We start from the raw sequence: 16,033 nt of genomic DNA, 5'->3' as shown, positions 1-16,033 counted from the left end.
TATATAAAACAACAGCCTGTAAATTTCCTGCTTCTGTGGCCTCCTCTCCTTTGAGGTGAAGGTTTGGAACATATTCCACCACGCTGTACCAATTCGGCTTGGAATACACATGTGGCAGAATTTCTATGAAACAAGACACATGGAAGTTTCCTCACGATGTTTTCCTTAACCGAGCACGAGATTAATTATAAACAAAAATTAAGCACATGAATATTCAGTAGTGCTTGCCTGGGTTTTAAGCCCGCAATCATCTGTTAAGATGCACGCGTTGTAACCACTGGGCCATCTCGACTCTAAGAATGGATCTTACGAATTTCCACCCCTAAGGGTGGTAAAATGGGGAAGTTTGTATTTAAAAATTTCGCGCGCGTAAAGCCGTAGCTTCAGCTAGTATGTATAGCATCGTCTCTTGATAGATTGCTATAATATTTAAATGTTAAATAATTAATAAGCGTGTTATTATTGCAGTCTGTAGTATTTATTGAATAGAGTATAGTTGAAAAATTGTTATTGGAGGCAACTATTAATGCTGTATATACCTATTAAGTGTTTGAAGTTGTATCTGACATTTATCTGTATTCTTGTTTTAAGTGTTATATTTCAAATACTGTGGTGTATCTTTAAATAATCTTTACTATCTATACTAATATTATAAAGAGGAAAACTTTGTTTGTTTGTTTGTAATGAATAGGCCCAAAAACTACTGGACCGATTTAAAAAAATATTTCACCATTTGAACGCTACATTTTTCAAGAGTAACATAGGCTAAATTTTATTTAGGAAAAAATAGGGTTCCGTAAGATATTTTGGTTTTTCGGACACAAGTTGTAAAAATCTACCAGAATCATCTTCTTAATTTTTTTTATGTATCTCTATAAGTTATATTAATCTTCTTTTGAGATATGCAATCCTGTCACAAATCCGAAATCTACGCGGGCGAAGTCGCGTGCAGAAGCTAGTTAAATATATTATAGTATAGTAGTCACGTGTGTGTCGAGCTTTATTTATGTTTTAATTAGATTATAAAGTGGCAATTTTCATATAAATAGGAAATATTGATTCGATCAAAACAAATGACATCATACTTAGTGTCAAGGTATCTCCCTTCTCGATAATATCGCAGAATATCTGATTGGATGAGTCTGTGGTTTTAACGGGATGAAATTGTGTGTAATTTCAGTAGTTCAGGATGGCCCAATTAGTTTTATTGGGATGAGATTGTGTGTAATTTCAGTAGTTCAGGATGGCCCAATTAAGATTACTTTTTTTATGTAATAGCTTGGCGGACGAGCATATGGGCAACCTAATGGTATGTGGTCACCATACCCATAGACAATGATGCTGTAAGAAATATTGACTATTCTTTACAACCTTGGGAACTAAGATGTTATGTTCCTTGTGCCTGTAGTTACACTGGCTCATTCACCCTTCAGACCGGAACATAACAATACTGCGTACCGTTGTTTAGCGGTAGAATAACTGATGAGTGGGTGGTACCTTCCCAGGCGGGCTTGCACAAAGCCCTACCACCAAGTACATTTTACGTTTGCAATGATGGTCCAATATCTCTACCTTTTGTTACAATGCTCCGCTATCGTCCAATTGTTTTTTAATGACAGCTCAATCATTTTTAAAATAAGAAATAGTGTTACCAGTATTAAATGCTATGCCATATAAAATAATATTAATTACAGTTTCACAAATTCTTGATCAATTAAATATATTAGTAATTGTATATAATAAAGTAAATTCAATATATCCCCTGCTATATTCATCAAAAATCATAATCAAAATAAACTTTATTCAAGTGGGCTTTTACAAGCACTTTAGAATCGACATTTTACAATTAAGTGAAGCTACCACCGGTTCGGAAAGTAGATTCTACCGAGAAAATCCGCCAAGAAACTCAGTAGCTACTCATTTTCAATATTTAAAAAATACAGTCATTGTTAGTTAAATACAATTATATATGTATGTAATGTAATGCCTGGAAGTAAATAGGTATTAGCTACATGCTTTTTTATCATTTATAAAATCTTGTATCGAATAGTATGCCTTTTTCACCAATGTATAAAGAAACCGCGTGCAATAACTCATATATCATTTGTTTGAGGGATATTTATAGACCTTTACAAAGCCATACTTTACCACTAGTCAAATTTAAGCATCTGATGAGGAAAAGTGACACTCCCAATTGTGAAGTATGCAGTGTATTAGAAGATGTTTCACACTTGTTGTCGGCATGTGTCCGTAACCACAGTTTGAGAGAAACACTAAAATGCGAACTTAATTTAAATTTATTTAATATTGGTGTTTTTAATTCTATTCTTAGTAAGCCTTCCAGTATTTCAGCAATCAAAATATATGAATTTGTTAGTAATTATCTTAAACTGATTTAGTCCTACTCTTTTTGTTTGTATTTAGCGTGTAACGATGGGGCCGACATATAGGCTGCCTACAAAGGCCCCTTAAAAATCAAAGAATAAAAAAAAAGCCATACTAAGTATCAATCAGAAATGAACCTTATCCCTTTAGCATAAAGCCTATTAATATATCATTATGTATTTGTTTCAGCATCAAACAATCCGTACAACAAATTACTGAAGTCTTTGGAATTGGGCGGAAAGACCTACAAGTATTATGATCTGTCACAGCTCGGAGATAAGTATGGTAAGACCTTTTTATGTATTTGGAAAATAAACAGTATATACAAAATTATATATTAAATAGCGACCTAGCGCACGGGTGCTATGCTGATACTAAGCTAGCGGTGATTTGTCACGGTGAATTTAAAGTGTTTGTCATTGTCACGTCACATTTCCAAAGCGGAGTGCGCTCATTAATAGAGACAGTGACAAAACATTTTCGAAATCGAAGTGTCATTTGCCACAATGGATTTTGAAGAGACGGTCGTTCTCTGTGAACTCGTGAGACTCGGGAGAAAAAGAAAGCGAAGAGAATACTGGGTACTAATTTCTTCCCACGCTTTAATTTTCACGTGAATACCTGAATACTCTTTCAATTTTTTATCATAAAGAGCTTGTCTCTTTTCCACTTCTTCTATTAGAACATCATTATCAGTATCGTCTTCACGAATGTTTGCGTTTTGAATTGATAGTGACGCCATTTTGCGCGCGCCAAAGTGCAGATAGCGAAAGACTGACGACGAGGGTGACAAATTTGTCGCTAGTTATTTGTCACAGCAATGCGCGCATCATTGCTGTGAAAAAGCTTACGCTTTTTCACAGCAATGACGAATGAGGCGGACACAAATGTCACCCAATTGTCACGTCGTAACGTGCGCGCAACTCCATACATATTCACGAGAGTGACGAAACAGTCACCGTGACAAAAATCACCAGTTCGCGCTTGCTCTAAATATGCTACAGACGTAAACATGGGCATCGTTCTTTTAGCAGTTCTTTTTCAAGAATGTCCGGTGACCGATACCAACAACAATAACAGCCTGTAAATTCTCACTGCTGAGCTAAAGGCCTCCTCTCCCTTTGAGGAAAAGTTTTGGAACATATTTCACCACGCTGTTCCAATGCGGTTGGTGGAATACACATGTGGCAGAATTTCTATGAAATTTGTCACATGCAGGTTTCCTCACGATGTTTTCCTTCACCGCTGAGCACGAGATGAATTATAAAGACAAATTGAGCAGATGAATCAGCGGTGCTTGCCTGGGTTTGATCCCGCAATCATCGATTCAGATGCACGCGTTCTAACCACTGGGTCATCTCAGCTCAGACCGATACCATTTAGAGGATTTCATAACTATTTAATTTCTTGCCAGTTCTTCTCGATAGATTCTACATTCAAAAATGCATCTTGACGCCTACAAGAATATTATTTTATTATTTAACTCTTTATTGCACACCAAATATACTTATGTATATAGACCCAAAATATATTTTCTTTCGAACAAAATTGGCCAAGCAAAAGGCGATCTTATGGCTTATAAGCCATTTCTTCCAGACAACCTTTGGGTTAGAAGGATAATGCGAATGGAATAAAGTATATTTTGATCTTCAATCTGTTTCCAGATCGCCTGCCGTACAGTATCCGTGTCCTCGTCGAGTCCTGCATCCGTAACTGCGACAACTTCCAAGTTCTCGAGAAGGATGTCAGGAACGTTCTCGATTGGGAGACGAATCAGAATTCTGAAAGTGGAGTCGAAATAGCCTTCAAACCGGCACGAGTTATCCTACAGGTGTAGTACCATTGATCATTATTAAACACGTTTTACTTGGCGCCAAACCAGAGTACTCGGTATTGTTGTGTTCCGGTTTGAAGATCCAGTGTAACAGGCACAAGGGACATAACTTAGTTCCCAAGGTTGGTGGTGAAATGGCGATGATGAATGCAGGTATAGTATGACACAAATTAGATGTATCATCGGAAAATGCAATGGAATGAAAATAAAACCGATTACTGCCGATTTACACAACCAATAGAAATAGCTCCCTATCGCGCCATTCGACGGTATTCGTCGCTATAGATTCACGCGTCAGAGGAAGCAAGTGCATGTAAATCGACGCGTCAAATTGACGATTATATTAGGTCATATGATATTACAAGTTATTACGTTTATGCAAAGATCATATTCGCATGAGAAATAAATATTGATAATTTGGTATAGCGTACTCAATTCGGATGTGATCGGTTTTACGAATTTTGCCGATGCGACATCTAAGTTGTGTCGTACTATACTTCGTCGTGAGGATAATGAGTAAGGACAGAGTTCTGCATTATTCATCGTAGAGCTGTATGTGTAACACACAGCACACACAGCATGTGCTGTGTGTGCTGTGCTCTGTTATAGAGAGTTTCTCGGATTCGCTTATTTAGGCTATATGACAAAAAGTCTTATTTATAACTTAGCTATTGAACTGTTTCTGTTTCTAAATTTTATTTTAAATTTGTATTAAGTTTTTTTTTCATTAGTTGTTATTTTTAGTTAATTTTGTTTTTAGTTTTTAAGGCATTTTTGAGGGAAAAAATCAAAAAAATATTGAAATAATTTCGTTTTCCGTTTCGCATTTTTAAATTTGGATCGATAATTATTGTTTAAATATTGATAAATATCCAGTGTTTAATTGTTTTTATAAAACAAAAGAAAAAAAAAGATTACATTCCATACTTTTTTTTTAATAAATTTTTGAAGTTGCCTTTTTGACAAATTTTGAAAAATGCTAATAAAACGTGATACCTCAAAAATGGTTCACTTTTGGATTGAGCGTATGGGGGTTAAAATTATAGCAATTAGTTACCCTAACGGATATACGTCGAATTACCAATAACCCTTTATAGATATAGAGTGTGTGTGAATATATAATAGCTAAATAGTACACTTCAAAATGTCATCTGTTCTTCCAGGATCTCACCGGAGTACCGGCTGTCGTGGACTTCGCAGCAATGCGGGACGCGGTGCGCGAGTTGGGCGGTAATCCCGACAAAATCAACCCGATTTGTCCCGCCGATTTGGTCATTGATCACTCTGTGCAAGTCGATTTCGCCAGGACGTAAGTGTGACAAGTCCACAGGAGGCTCATAATCATTATTATCATCATCATCAGCCCGTTTTTGTCCACTGCTGGACACAGGCCTCTCCAAGTGCACGCCACTGCGGTCTTTCTCCGGCTACTCGCATCCAGCTCCTGCCTGCCGCCTTGCGTATATCGTCACTCCACCGTGCCTGAGGACGTCCTACACTACGTTTGCCGAGACGCGGTCTCCACTCTAGAACACGATTTTTCCAACGGTTGTCGGTTCTACGACAAATATGACCAGCCCACTGCCACTTCAGCTTGCTAATCCGGTGGGCTATGTCGATGACTTTGGTTCTTTGACGGATCACCTCATTTCTGATGATGATCATTCAGGAGGCTCACTTAATGGAAATTGAGTACAACATACCTTAGACATCTGCAACAATGGGTAGCTTGCAGGTGCGTTATCGGCCTTTAAGAAAAGTGCCTCTAATTAATATGAAATGCTCATTCATATTTAGAAAAAATACGGATATTCCAAATGATAAATAAATATTGGACAACATCACATACATTACTCTGATCCCAATGTGAGTAGCTGAAGCACTTGTGTTGTGGAAGATCAGAAGTAACGACGGCACAAACACCCAGACCCGAGACGACGTAGAAAAATGTGTTTATTAATCTCGTTCTCGGTGAAGGAAAACATCGTGAACCTGTGTGTGTCTTATTTCATAGTAATTCAGCCACATGTGTATTCGACGCCGCATTGGAACAGCGTGGTGGAATATGTATCTAACCTTGCTCCTCAAAGTATCCGTTTCTGTAATAAAATTCCGCAGACATTTTTAACTTTTCGTAAATTCAAATCGTTTGTAAAAAACACATTGGTAATAAAAGCTTATTATTCGATACAAGATTTTATAGATGATAAAAAAGCGTGGAGTTAATACCTGTTGACTTCCAAGCAGGATATATTAATTTAAATAATTGTATTAACTAAAATGACTTTGTATTTTTTTAAATATTGAAAAAGAATAACTACTGAGTTGCTTGCCGGTTCTTCTCCGTAGAATCTACTTTCAGAACCGGCGGTAGCTTCACTTAATTGTTAAATGACGATTCAAAAGTGCTTGTAATAGCCTACTTGAATAAGTTTTAATTTGATTTGAAAGGGAGAGAAGGCTTTAGCCTAGCAGTGGGAAATTTACAGGCTGTTGTTGTGTTCTATCTAGATACCAATAATGATTGTGGTCTACTTCGTAAATGCAAATACTAATAATTGATCTTTTGTCCGCAGACCTGATGCCCTCAACAAGAACCAAGAATTAGAGTTTGAGAGAAACCAGGAGCGGTTTCAATTTCTAAAGGTAAATATAGTCATAACGTCCTCTTGTCGCTTACGACCATTTTCAGGAGAGACTAATTCGCTACGCTGTGTATTCTTGAGTATATGTCTGTGTGTACAAACACAAGTAAAAATATTTCGTAGATCTCATAATAAGAAGCGACGGTTTATTTTTTTTCTTAAATTGTTATTTATTTATTTGTTTAATTTTAAAAGCTAATATTTTCAATCGTAACCGGTAAGAGAAAAGCTTTTACATTAAGTGTTTTTTTTATGGTAACCTAACAAGATAAAATTACTTGGTGGTAGGGTTTTGTGCAAGCCCGTCTGGGTAGGTACCACCCACTCATCAGTTATTCTACCGCCAAACAACAGTACTCAGTATTGTTGTGTTCCGGTTTGAAGGGTGAGTGGCTCACTCACCCTTCAAACCGGAAGTGTAATTACAGGCACAAGGGACATAACATCTTAGTTCCCAAGGTTGGTGGCGCATTGACGACGCCACTTGCCATCAGGTGGCCCATATGCTCGTCCGCCAACCTATTCCATAAAAAAAGTTAATATTAAAAGTTATTATATATGTTATCTTTTTTAAATTAAGACTCAAATACACCTATCTTTGAATTCCCGTTTTTGATTTCGTGGAAATGTTTCTAATTCATATTTTTTTATTACAGTGGGGTGCTCAAGCGTTCAACAACATGCTGATAGTCCCCCCCGGTTCTGGAATAGTCCACCAGGTAAGTTGTAAATCTACTTATTACACTAATTTCCCTAGAATCACAACGTCGTAAGTGTCAAATTCTTGACAAACAAAACTATCTTTTAAATATAAGATAGAGAGACTAGTATTACGTATTTTATGGGATTCGCTTATAACTCTATATTGTGCACTAGTAAGAGTTTATGATTAATATATCTCTATATATAATACAACACTATTACACTTAATTACTTATGTATAATACGACACAACTTAGACGTAGCATCGGCAAAAATAAAACCGATCACTGCCGATTCACAACCAATAGAAACAGCTCCCTATCGCGCCACTCGACGCTATTCGTCGCTATAGATTCCCGCGTCAGTTCGACCCGAGACAGCGAGTGCGTGTAAATCGACGCGTCGAATTGACGAATATATTAGGTCGTGCGATATTACACGTTACTACGTTTGTGTAAAGATCGTATTCACATGAGAAATAAATATTGATAATTTGGGATGGCGTATTCAATTCGGATGTGATCGGTTTTATGATATTTGCCGATGTTACATAGAAGAATGTATTGTTGCCTAAGGACTGGCTTGGCAGATCATATATTATCATAACATATATTTTGGTTTCTAGGTTAATCTGGAGTACTTGGCTCGCTTGGTATTCACCGGCGATCTTCTTCACCCCGACTCGGTGGTGGGGACAGACAGTCACACCACCATGATCAACGGCCTCGGTGTCGTGGGATGGGGTGTTGGCGGTGAGTTATAATTACCTACAACAACAACAGCCTGTAAATTCCCACTGCTGGGCTAAAGGCCTCCTCTCCCTTTGAGGAGAAGGTTTTCGAACATATTCCACCACGCTGTTCTAGTGCAGGTTAGTGGAATACACATGTGGCAGAATTTCTATGAAATGTTCAGGTTTCCTCACGATGTTTTCCTTCACCGCTGAGCACGAGATGAATTATAAAGACAAATTAAGCACATGAATCAGCGGTGCTTGCCTGGTTGTGAACCCGCTTATGAACTAATATTATGTCTATGTTTTAATTCAAAATTGATATAACTTGGTGAGCGGGCAAATGGGCTATCTGATGGTCACCACCACCCATAGACAATGGCGCTTTAAGAAATATTAAACATCGCTTTTTCACCATCAATCTTGGGAGCTATTTCATGTCCCTTGTGCAATGATGTTGTAGTAAACAGATGTTATTAACGCGCAAAAAGTGAAGACTAGAAAACGTCCCAATTGGGACGTTTGCCTTTAGTCGTTTTACGTAGCAATACGTTATAATACATCATAATTACGTAGTGATACGTTTTGCGTAATTAAAACATCTAGTTAGCCCTTTTACTTATTGTTTTTATCAAGCTATCCTTTTTACTTGTAACGAAATGTAAAATAAACGGTCCCCGGCGCGGCACACTTTTTTCTGTTGTTTAGTATGGATATAACATATCCGTTTATTAGAATATCATTGCCCTTGTGCCTGTAGTTACACTGGGTCACTCATCCTTCAAATCGAAATTCTACAATACTAAATGGTACTCTTTGGCAGTATATATGATGGTAACTAACCAGTCGGGTCTACTGCCAAGGGATTTAACTTACTTTCCAAGTTTGGTGGTGCTCTGATGCTTCTAATGAATAAATTAGCGCCAATGTTTGGGCACTGGTGACCATTCCACCAGCGTCTAGATGGACAAGTGGTTAGAACGAGTGCATCTTAACCGATGATTGCGGGTTCAAACCCAGGCAAGCACCACCATAATATGTGCTTAATTTGTGTTTATAATTCATCTCGTGCTCAGCGGTGAAGGAAAACGTCGCGAGGAAACCTGCATATGACAAATTTCATAGACATTCTGCCACGTTTGTATTCCACCAAACCCGCATTGGAACAGCGTGGTGGAATATGTTCCAAACCTTCTCCTCAAAGGGAGAGGAGGCCTTTAGCCCAGTAGTGGGAATTTACAGGCTATTGTTGTTGACCATTCGTTGTTAGATGGACCACATGTGTAAATAATTGAATTACTAGATGAGAATTTCCACTTTGCCCAATAATATTTGTTCGTAGGCATTGAAGCAGAGGCAGTAATGCTCGGTCAAGCAATTAGTATGCTGCTGCCAAAAGTGGTGGGCTACAAGCTCATTGGGCAGCTGAATCCGCTGGTGACGTCAACGGACCTCGTGCTGACTATCACGAAGGTAGCGACTCGGTTTTGTTAATAGAGTGAAATCGGTCCATGGACCAAATTTGGTCCATCCATGGACTATAATTGGTCCATAGTATTTTTGAGCTAGTAAACAAGAATTCAATGGAGCTTATTAATCTTGATATGTCAATTGATACAGTTTCCTGGTCCATGCAATACATGTTTTAGATTAATTGCTACTACATATGATTGGATAAGACATATACCAGGTATTACAAACTGCTGGTGTGCTGGATCTGATGGAGGGTTTTTACTTTTATTAATATATAAGTCTTAAGTAATTATACTTTAGACTAGCTGCGCTATAAAATGGTTGTAATTTATAAAATGTTACCTCTAGAACACTAACTGTAAACCCCCGCTTTAATCTCTCGGGGGATTTAATTGAAAAAAGTAGCATATATCCTCCCAGCGGGGACTTAAAGTATCCCATACTAAATTTCATCCAAACAGACAAGAGTTACTTTCGTATATATAATATTAGAACACATAATCGTACTATAGATGCTTAAAATATGGACCAGATTTGGCCCAAATAAAAATGGACCAAATTTGGCCCAATTACAATGGACCAATTTTGGCCCAATTAAAAATGGACCAAATTTGGCCCACATGACGATGGACCGAACTTGGTCCATAACCAGAAAACTCGCGTTTCAGCATCTCCGCTCGCTGGGCGTGGTCGGCAAGTTCGTGGAGTTCTTCGGTCCGGGCGTGACGGCGCTCAGCATAGCGGACCGAGCGACGGTCGCCAACATGTGTCCGGAGTTCGGTGCCACGGTCGCGCACTTCCCGGTCGACGAGCGGTCGTTGCAGTACTTGAGTCAGACGAGTGAGTTTTTCAGTCAGTCAGTTTTTGTCGAGAAGTTATGAGGAAGGCTGATATGGGCATGTTGGTTTTTTATGATATAGGTTGGCGGAGCCCATATGGGCCACTTGATGGTCATGATGGATTGGTGGAAATGATCACAACCGCCCATAGACAATGGCGATGTAAGAAATATTAACTATTGCTTACATCGCCAATGCGCCACCAACCTTGGGAACTAAGATGTTATGTCCCTTGTGCCTGTAGTTACACTGTCTCACTCACTCTTCAAACCGGAACACAACAATACTGAGCACTGTTGTTTAGCGGTAGAATATCTGATGAGTTGGTGGTACTATCCAGTAGAGAGTGTTACGCGAAATTTTATACAAGCTGTTACTATACTAGTATACTAAATAAATAAATATGAGACAACATCACATACATTACTCTGATCCCAATGTGAGTAGCTAACGCACTTGTGTTGTGGAAATCAGAAGTAACGACGGCACAAACACCCAGACCCGAGACGACGTAGACAACTAATGGTAATCTACATCGACTCGGCCGGACGAACCCGGGACCTCGGAGTGGCGTACCCATGAAAACCGGTGTACACACTCGAAAACTGAGGTCGTCAACTATGCTTCACAATGAAGCGTGGTGGAATATGTTCCAAACCTTTTCCTCAAAGAGAGAGTAGGCCTTTAGCCAAGCAGTGGGAATTTACAGGCTGTTGTTAATATATATATTTATTATGGAGTTATATACACCAATTTACATACATTTCAGTTCATTGATTTAGTTGTGAGCGACTCAAACACAGAAGGTGTTACATATACATTTTTATTATTGTCGTGTTACAGATCGCTCAGCAGAAAAGATAAAAATTATCGAGGCTTATCTGAAGGCGACGAAGCAGTTTAGGGATTACAGTAACCCCGCCCAGGATCCCGTATTTTCAGAGGTTAGAACCCAATTAATTAGGCATTCAGATACGAAAAAAAACCTTCAAAAATGTTGTATTTCTCAATAAAAGCCATTAAAATATATTTTCGGATAATAACTACGCTTTCTTGTCATAAAATTAAAGTCAATATTAAAATATTTTTTTATAATGGCAATAACGCTTATTGGTGACGTCATATTGGTAAAAACAACAGTTGCGTATGTATGGTACTTTGACGGTAACAGTTATGTATTTAGTGTTTAATTTTGAGAAAATAAAATTTTTGACAATTACAAAAACCGACTTCAAACAAAACACTATTTTAAAACAAATATATATGCACTAAAATATAATAAAAATAATTGCGTATTCAACTTTGTATTAAGTAAGATGAAATGAAAAATAATTAGACTACTTAAAAGTCGATTTACGATTATATAACGTAGTTATAGTTATTGTTATATACTAAATGGGGATTTGCGGAAAATTCATCTAAAACGATTCGTCTAAAACAATTCGACTAAAGCAATTCGTCTGAAAAACAATTCGACTATTAACAATTCGTCTAAAAAACAATTCGACTAAAAACAAATCGATAATATATTCTTTATTTGAACTTTACAGGTGGTAGAACTGGATCTGTCAACAGTTGTGACGTCAGTCAGCGGCCCGAAACGGCCGCAGGACAGAGTATCAGTTTCCGTTATGAAGAAGGACTTCAACGAGTGTCTCAGTAACAAGGTTAGTTAAAGTTACATGCACACACACAAGCATATACACTCACACATATGAACACTTATAACTTATTCCAATGGAAGCAGGAATAAAGATAATCAAATTTAAGATTTACGTTTTTCATGATTTGTTCACAGCTCAGCTATATTGTGCAATACTAAGAGTTAGATGTTTATGATTCTCATGAGCTGCGATGGCCCAGTGGTTAGAACGTGTGCATCTTAACCGATGATTTCGGGTTCAAACCCAGGCAAGCACCGCTATATATGTGCTTAATTTGTGTTTATAATTCATCTCGAGCTCGGCGGTGAAGGAAAACATCGTGAGGAAACCTGCATGTGTCTAATTTCGTAGAAATTCTGCCACATGTGCATTCCACCAACCCGCATTGGAATGGCGTGGTTGTATTTGTTCCAAACCCTCGCCTTAATGGAAGAGGAGGTCTTAGCCCAGCAGTGGGAAATTTACAGGCTGTTACTTTACTTTTACTAAGAGTTTATGATTAAAATATCTCTATTTATAACACAACACTATTGTACTTAACTACTTATATACACTTTAATTTTACTCCCATCATTCTGATAATTGTTTCGTCGATGTTCGATACGCCATTTGCAAATCGACAGTGACGTCACAGACTAATCAAGCTCTCGACCACAATGAGATTGCGTCGATTCGCTGTCAGATGTTGTCTATTTGACTCTTGCATAGGGTTGCAGTATGGTTGGAATAGAGTAAAGAAACAATGTTTTTGTATTTTCATTCAAGTTACCAAATGATATTTTTAAAGCGAGTCGGATCTTTTAAATGTGTTTTTTAAAATAGAAAATTTCACTAGTGTTGTGTCAATTTCTAAATACCCATAAAAATAATATACATGTGTCTTAGGGACCATTAATTTAGCACGTATTTTCGCTAGTTTTTGACCACCTATTAAAGAAATAAATAAGAATAGGCCGACCTATACCTAAAACCCTAGCTACCGAACAGGGGGGCTGTTTAAAAACAAAAGCAATGATTGCGTTTGGTTTATTTGTATGTTTATTTTTCAGAATAACAATTTTTGAATTGTTTATTTGTAATTTCAAAGGTTGTTTAGGGACGCATCTGAGTAAATTGGCATCTTGGTAATGGCGTTTTGGTAATCTTTTTCAAATAATATAATTCTTTCTCTCAATTAAAACACCCCCTCCCCAAACATCTTACGTAATAAATGAATGGATCCATATATAAAACAAAATAATTGAAAACATAAAACAAATATACACAAAAATATTAATATATGACACAATTTTATTCTTATATTTGCAGTCGTTTTTCACATCCTATATAAGAAAGCAATATAAAATTATGATGTAATTTGTTCTTATATTTGCTGTCGTTTTTACATCCTGTCTAAGAAACAGTTAGCATTATAAATGTTGCAAGTTATCTCCGCTAACAGTGTATCTCTTGCCCAGTGATAAATTGATAAATATCCACAGTGCAAGTGATCACTATTATTGAGAGATGTTTGCTTAGAGCGCCTTCGCTGATTGTCTCACTGAAGCCACGCCCCCCAGTGGCAGTAATCACAAACCCAGTGACGATTTGGAACGTCCTCTGAGCGTGTGATAACTGCCACTGGTAAGGTTTACGATACTTAGTCGATGGAAGATTGTCACCAAATTGCTGTTAAGAACGAAAAATGAATAAAAATATATTATATTAATAACGGAAGAAAATTACTTCTACTAAATTTGTCACAAGAACAAAAGTAAAAAAAAAAAGTAAACTAAATAATAATTATTAAGAGCAAAATACTCAATCCATTTGACGATTGATATGAATGATATTGATTGAATGATACGCTTATTTCGCGCCAAAAATTTAATGAAATTAAAAGTCATCTGTCAGTTTGACGTATGTCGTTCGGATAGTCACACTAATAAACTATAATTCTCCTCATAATATAAAATATTTAATATAGAAAGAAAAAGCAATTATGTATACCTCTTATACGGCTTGTAGGTCGAAACTCAGCTGTACTCTTGTTGCAGATGACCTTCTGATTCATCAGACATCATCTATAAATATTCGCATTGAAAAACATACAGGGCATTATTCATTCTACTTGATGAAAAAACATAAAATAAAAAACCATAATAATTTCCCTCCAAGTTCAGTGTTTCGATTGATTCCATGAGTTATAGTTACGTGTACGTGATAATGGCTTCTCTGTTCCGTACATTGGATATTTGGTTTTTATCCTCCGCGTTAGTAATCACAAACCCAGTGATGGACTGAAACATCCCCTGAGCGTGTGAATACTAACACAGGTAACTACATATACTGAGAACTGTCAGTGCAAGATATTTTTCGACTGTTTTTTCATATAAAAGTCTGTATCGAAGTTTTGTCTTGCCAGCGGCAGTAATCACAAACCCAGTGATGGTCTAAAACATCCCCGGAGCGTGTGACAACTGACACAAGGGACTGACAGTATTTGGATACACAGACACTTACTTCTTCTTGCCATTTTGATTTTGTTTTTCAGTCTTTTTCGAAGTGACGTCTTCCCAGCGGCAGTAATCACAAACCCAGTGATGGAATAAAACATCCCCTAAGCGTGTGAATACTAACACAGGCGACTGACAGTATTTATATACATAGACACATATTTATTCATGCCATTTTGATTTTCGATGAGTTTTTTCGTAGTTTCGTCTTCCCAGCGGCAGTAATCACATACCCAGTGATGGAATAAAACATCCCCTGAGCGTGTGAATACTAACACAGGAGACTTACAGTTATTTATATACACAGACACATATTTCTTCTTGCCATTTTGATTTCGTTTTTGAGTCTCTTTCGTAGTGTCGTCTTCCCAGCGGCAGTAATCACAAACCCAGTGATGGACTAAAACATCCCCTGAGCGTGTGAATACTAACACAGGCGACTGACAGTATTTATATCCAGATACACATAATTCTTCATGCCATTTTGATTTCGTTTTTGAGTCTCTTTCGTAGTGTCGTCTTCCCAGTGGCAGTAATTACAAACCCAGTGATAGAATAAAACATCCCCTGAGCGTGTGAATACTAACACAGGCGAATGACAGTATTTATATACACAGACACATATTTCTTCTTGCCATTTTGATTTTCGATAAGTTTTTGCGTAGTGACGTCTTCCCAGTGGCAGTAATCACAAACCCAGTGATGGAATAAAACATCCCCTGAGCGTGTGAATACTAACACAGGAGACTTACAGTTATTTATATACACATACACATATTTCTTCTTGCCATTTTGATTTCGTTTTTGAGTCTCTTTCGTAGTGTCGTCTTCCCAGTGGCAGTAATCACAAACCCAGTGATTTACTTAAATATCCCCTGAGCGTGTGAATACTAACACAGGAGACTTACAGTTATTTATATACACAGACACATATTTCTTCTTGCCATTTTGATTTCGTTTTTGAGTCTCTTTCGTAGTGTCGTCTTCCCAGTGGCAGTAATCACAAACCCAGTGATGGACTTAAACATCCCCTGAGCGTGTGACAACTAACACGAACGACTTAACATAACAATATTAAAATCTTCGGCGGAATTATGTTTGCCAGTAATTTCTTCGACTGCTTTTCTTATACTCGAAGTTTTGTCTTACCAGTGGCAGTAATCATACACCCAGTGATGATTAAGAACATCCGCTGAGAGTATGAATACTGACACTGTAAGACTGTAGGTACAATAATGAGTTTTTATGTTGTGTAGTACTTGA

The 16,033-nt window shown here is 37.4% G+C and overlaps 1 protein-coding gene across 1 annotated transcript in view; it reads left to right on the top strand.

The window, feature by feature from the left end:
- Positions 1-16,033, top strand: part of LOC124542179 (cytoplasmic aconitate hydratase-like) — a 50,471-nt gene that overhangs the window by 6,648 nt on the left and 27,790 nt on the right. Inside the window, exons 2-11 of the mRNA XM_047120119.1 lie at positions 2,575-2,670; positions 4,050-4,216; positions 5,383-5,528; positions 6,796-6,865; positions 7,521-7,583; positions 8,192-8,318; positions 9,642-9,772; positions 10,441-10,612; positions 11,455-11,555; positions 12,162-12,278. Of these exons, the coding sequence (XP_046976075.1) occupies positions 2,575-2,670; positions 4,050-4,216; positions 5,383-5,528; positions 6,796-6,865; positions 7,521-7,583; positions 8,192-8,318; positions 9,642-9,772; positions 10,441-10,612; positions 11,455-11,555; positions 12,162-12,278 (1,190 nt within the window). The remainder of the gene's footprint in view (positions 1-2,574; positions 2,671-4,049; positions 4,217-5,382; positions 5,529-6,795; positions 6,866-7,520; positions 7,584-8,191; positions 8,319-9,641; positions 9,773-10,440; positions 10,613-11,454; positions 11,556-12,161; positions 12,279-16,033) is intronic.

Source organism: Vanessa cardui, chromosome 30, assembly GCF_905220365.1.
Source record: "Vanessa cardui chromosome 30, ilVanCard2.1, whole genome shotgun sequence".
NCBI classification, from domain to species: domain Eukaryota; kingdom Metazoa; phylum Arthropoda; class Insecta; order Lepidoptera; family Nymphalidae; genus Vanessa; species Vanessa cardui.
This window is presented reverse-complemented; position numbering and strand designations above follow the sequence as displayed.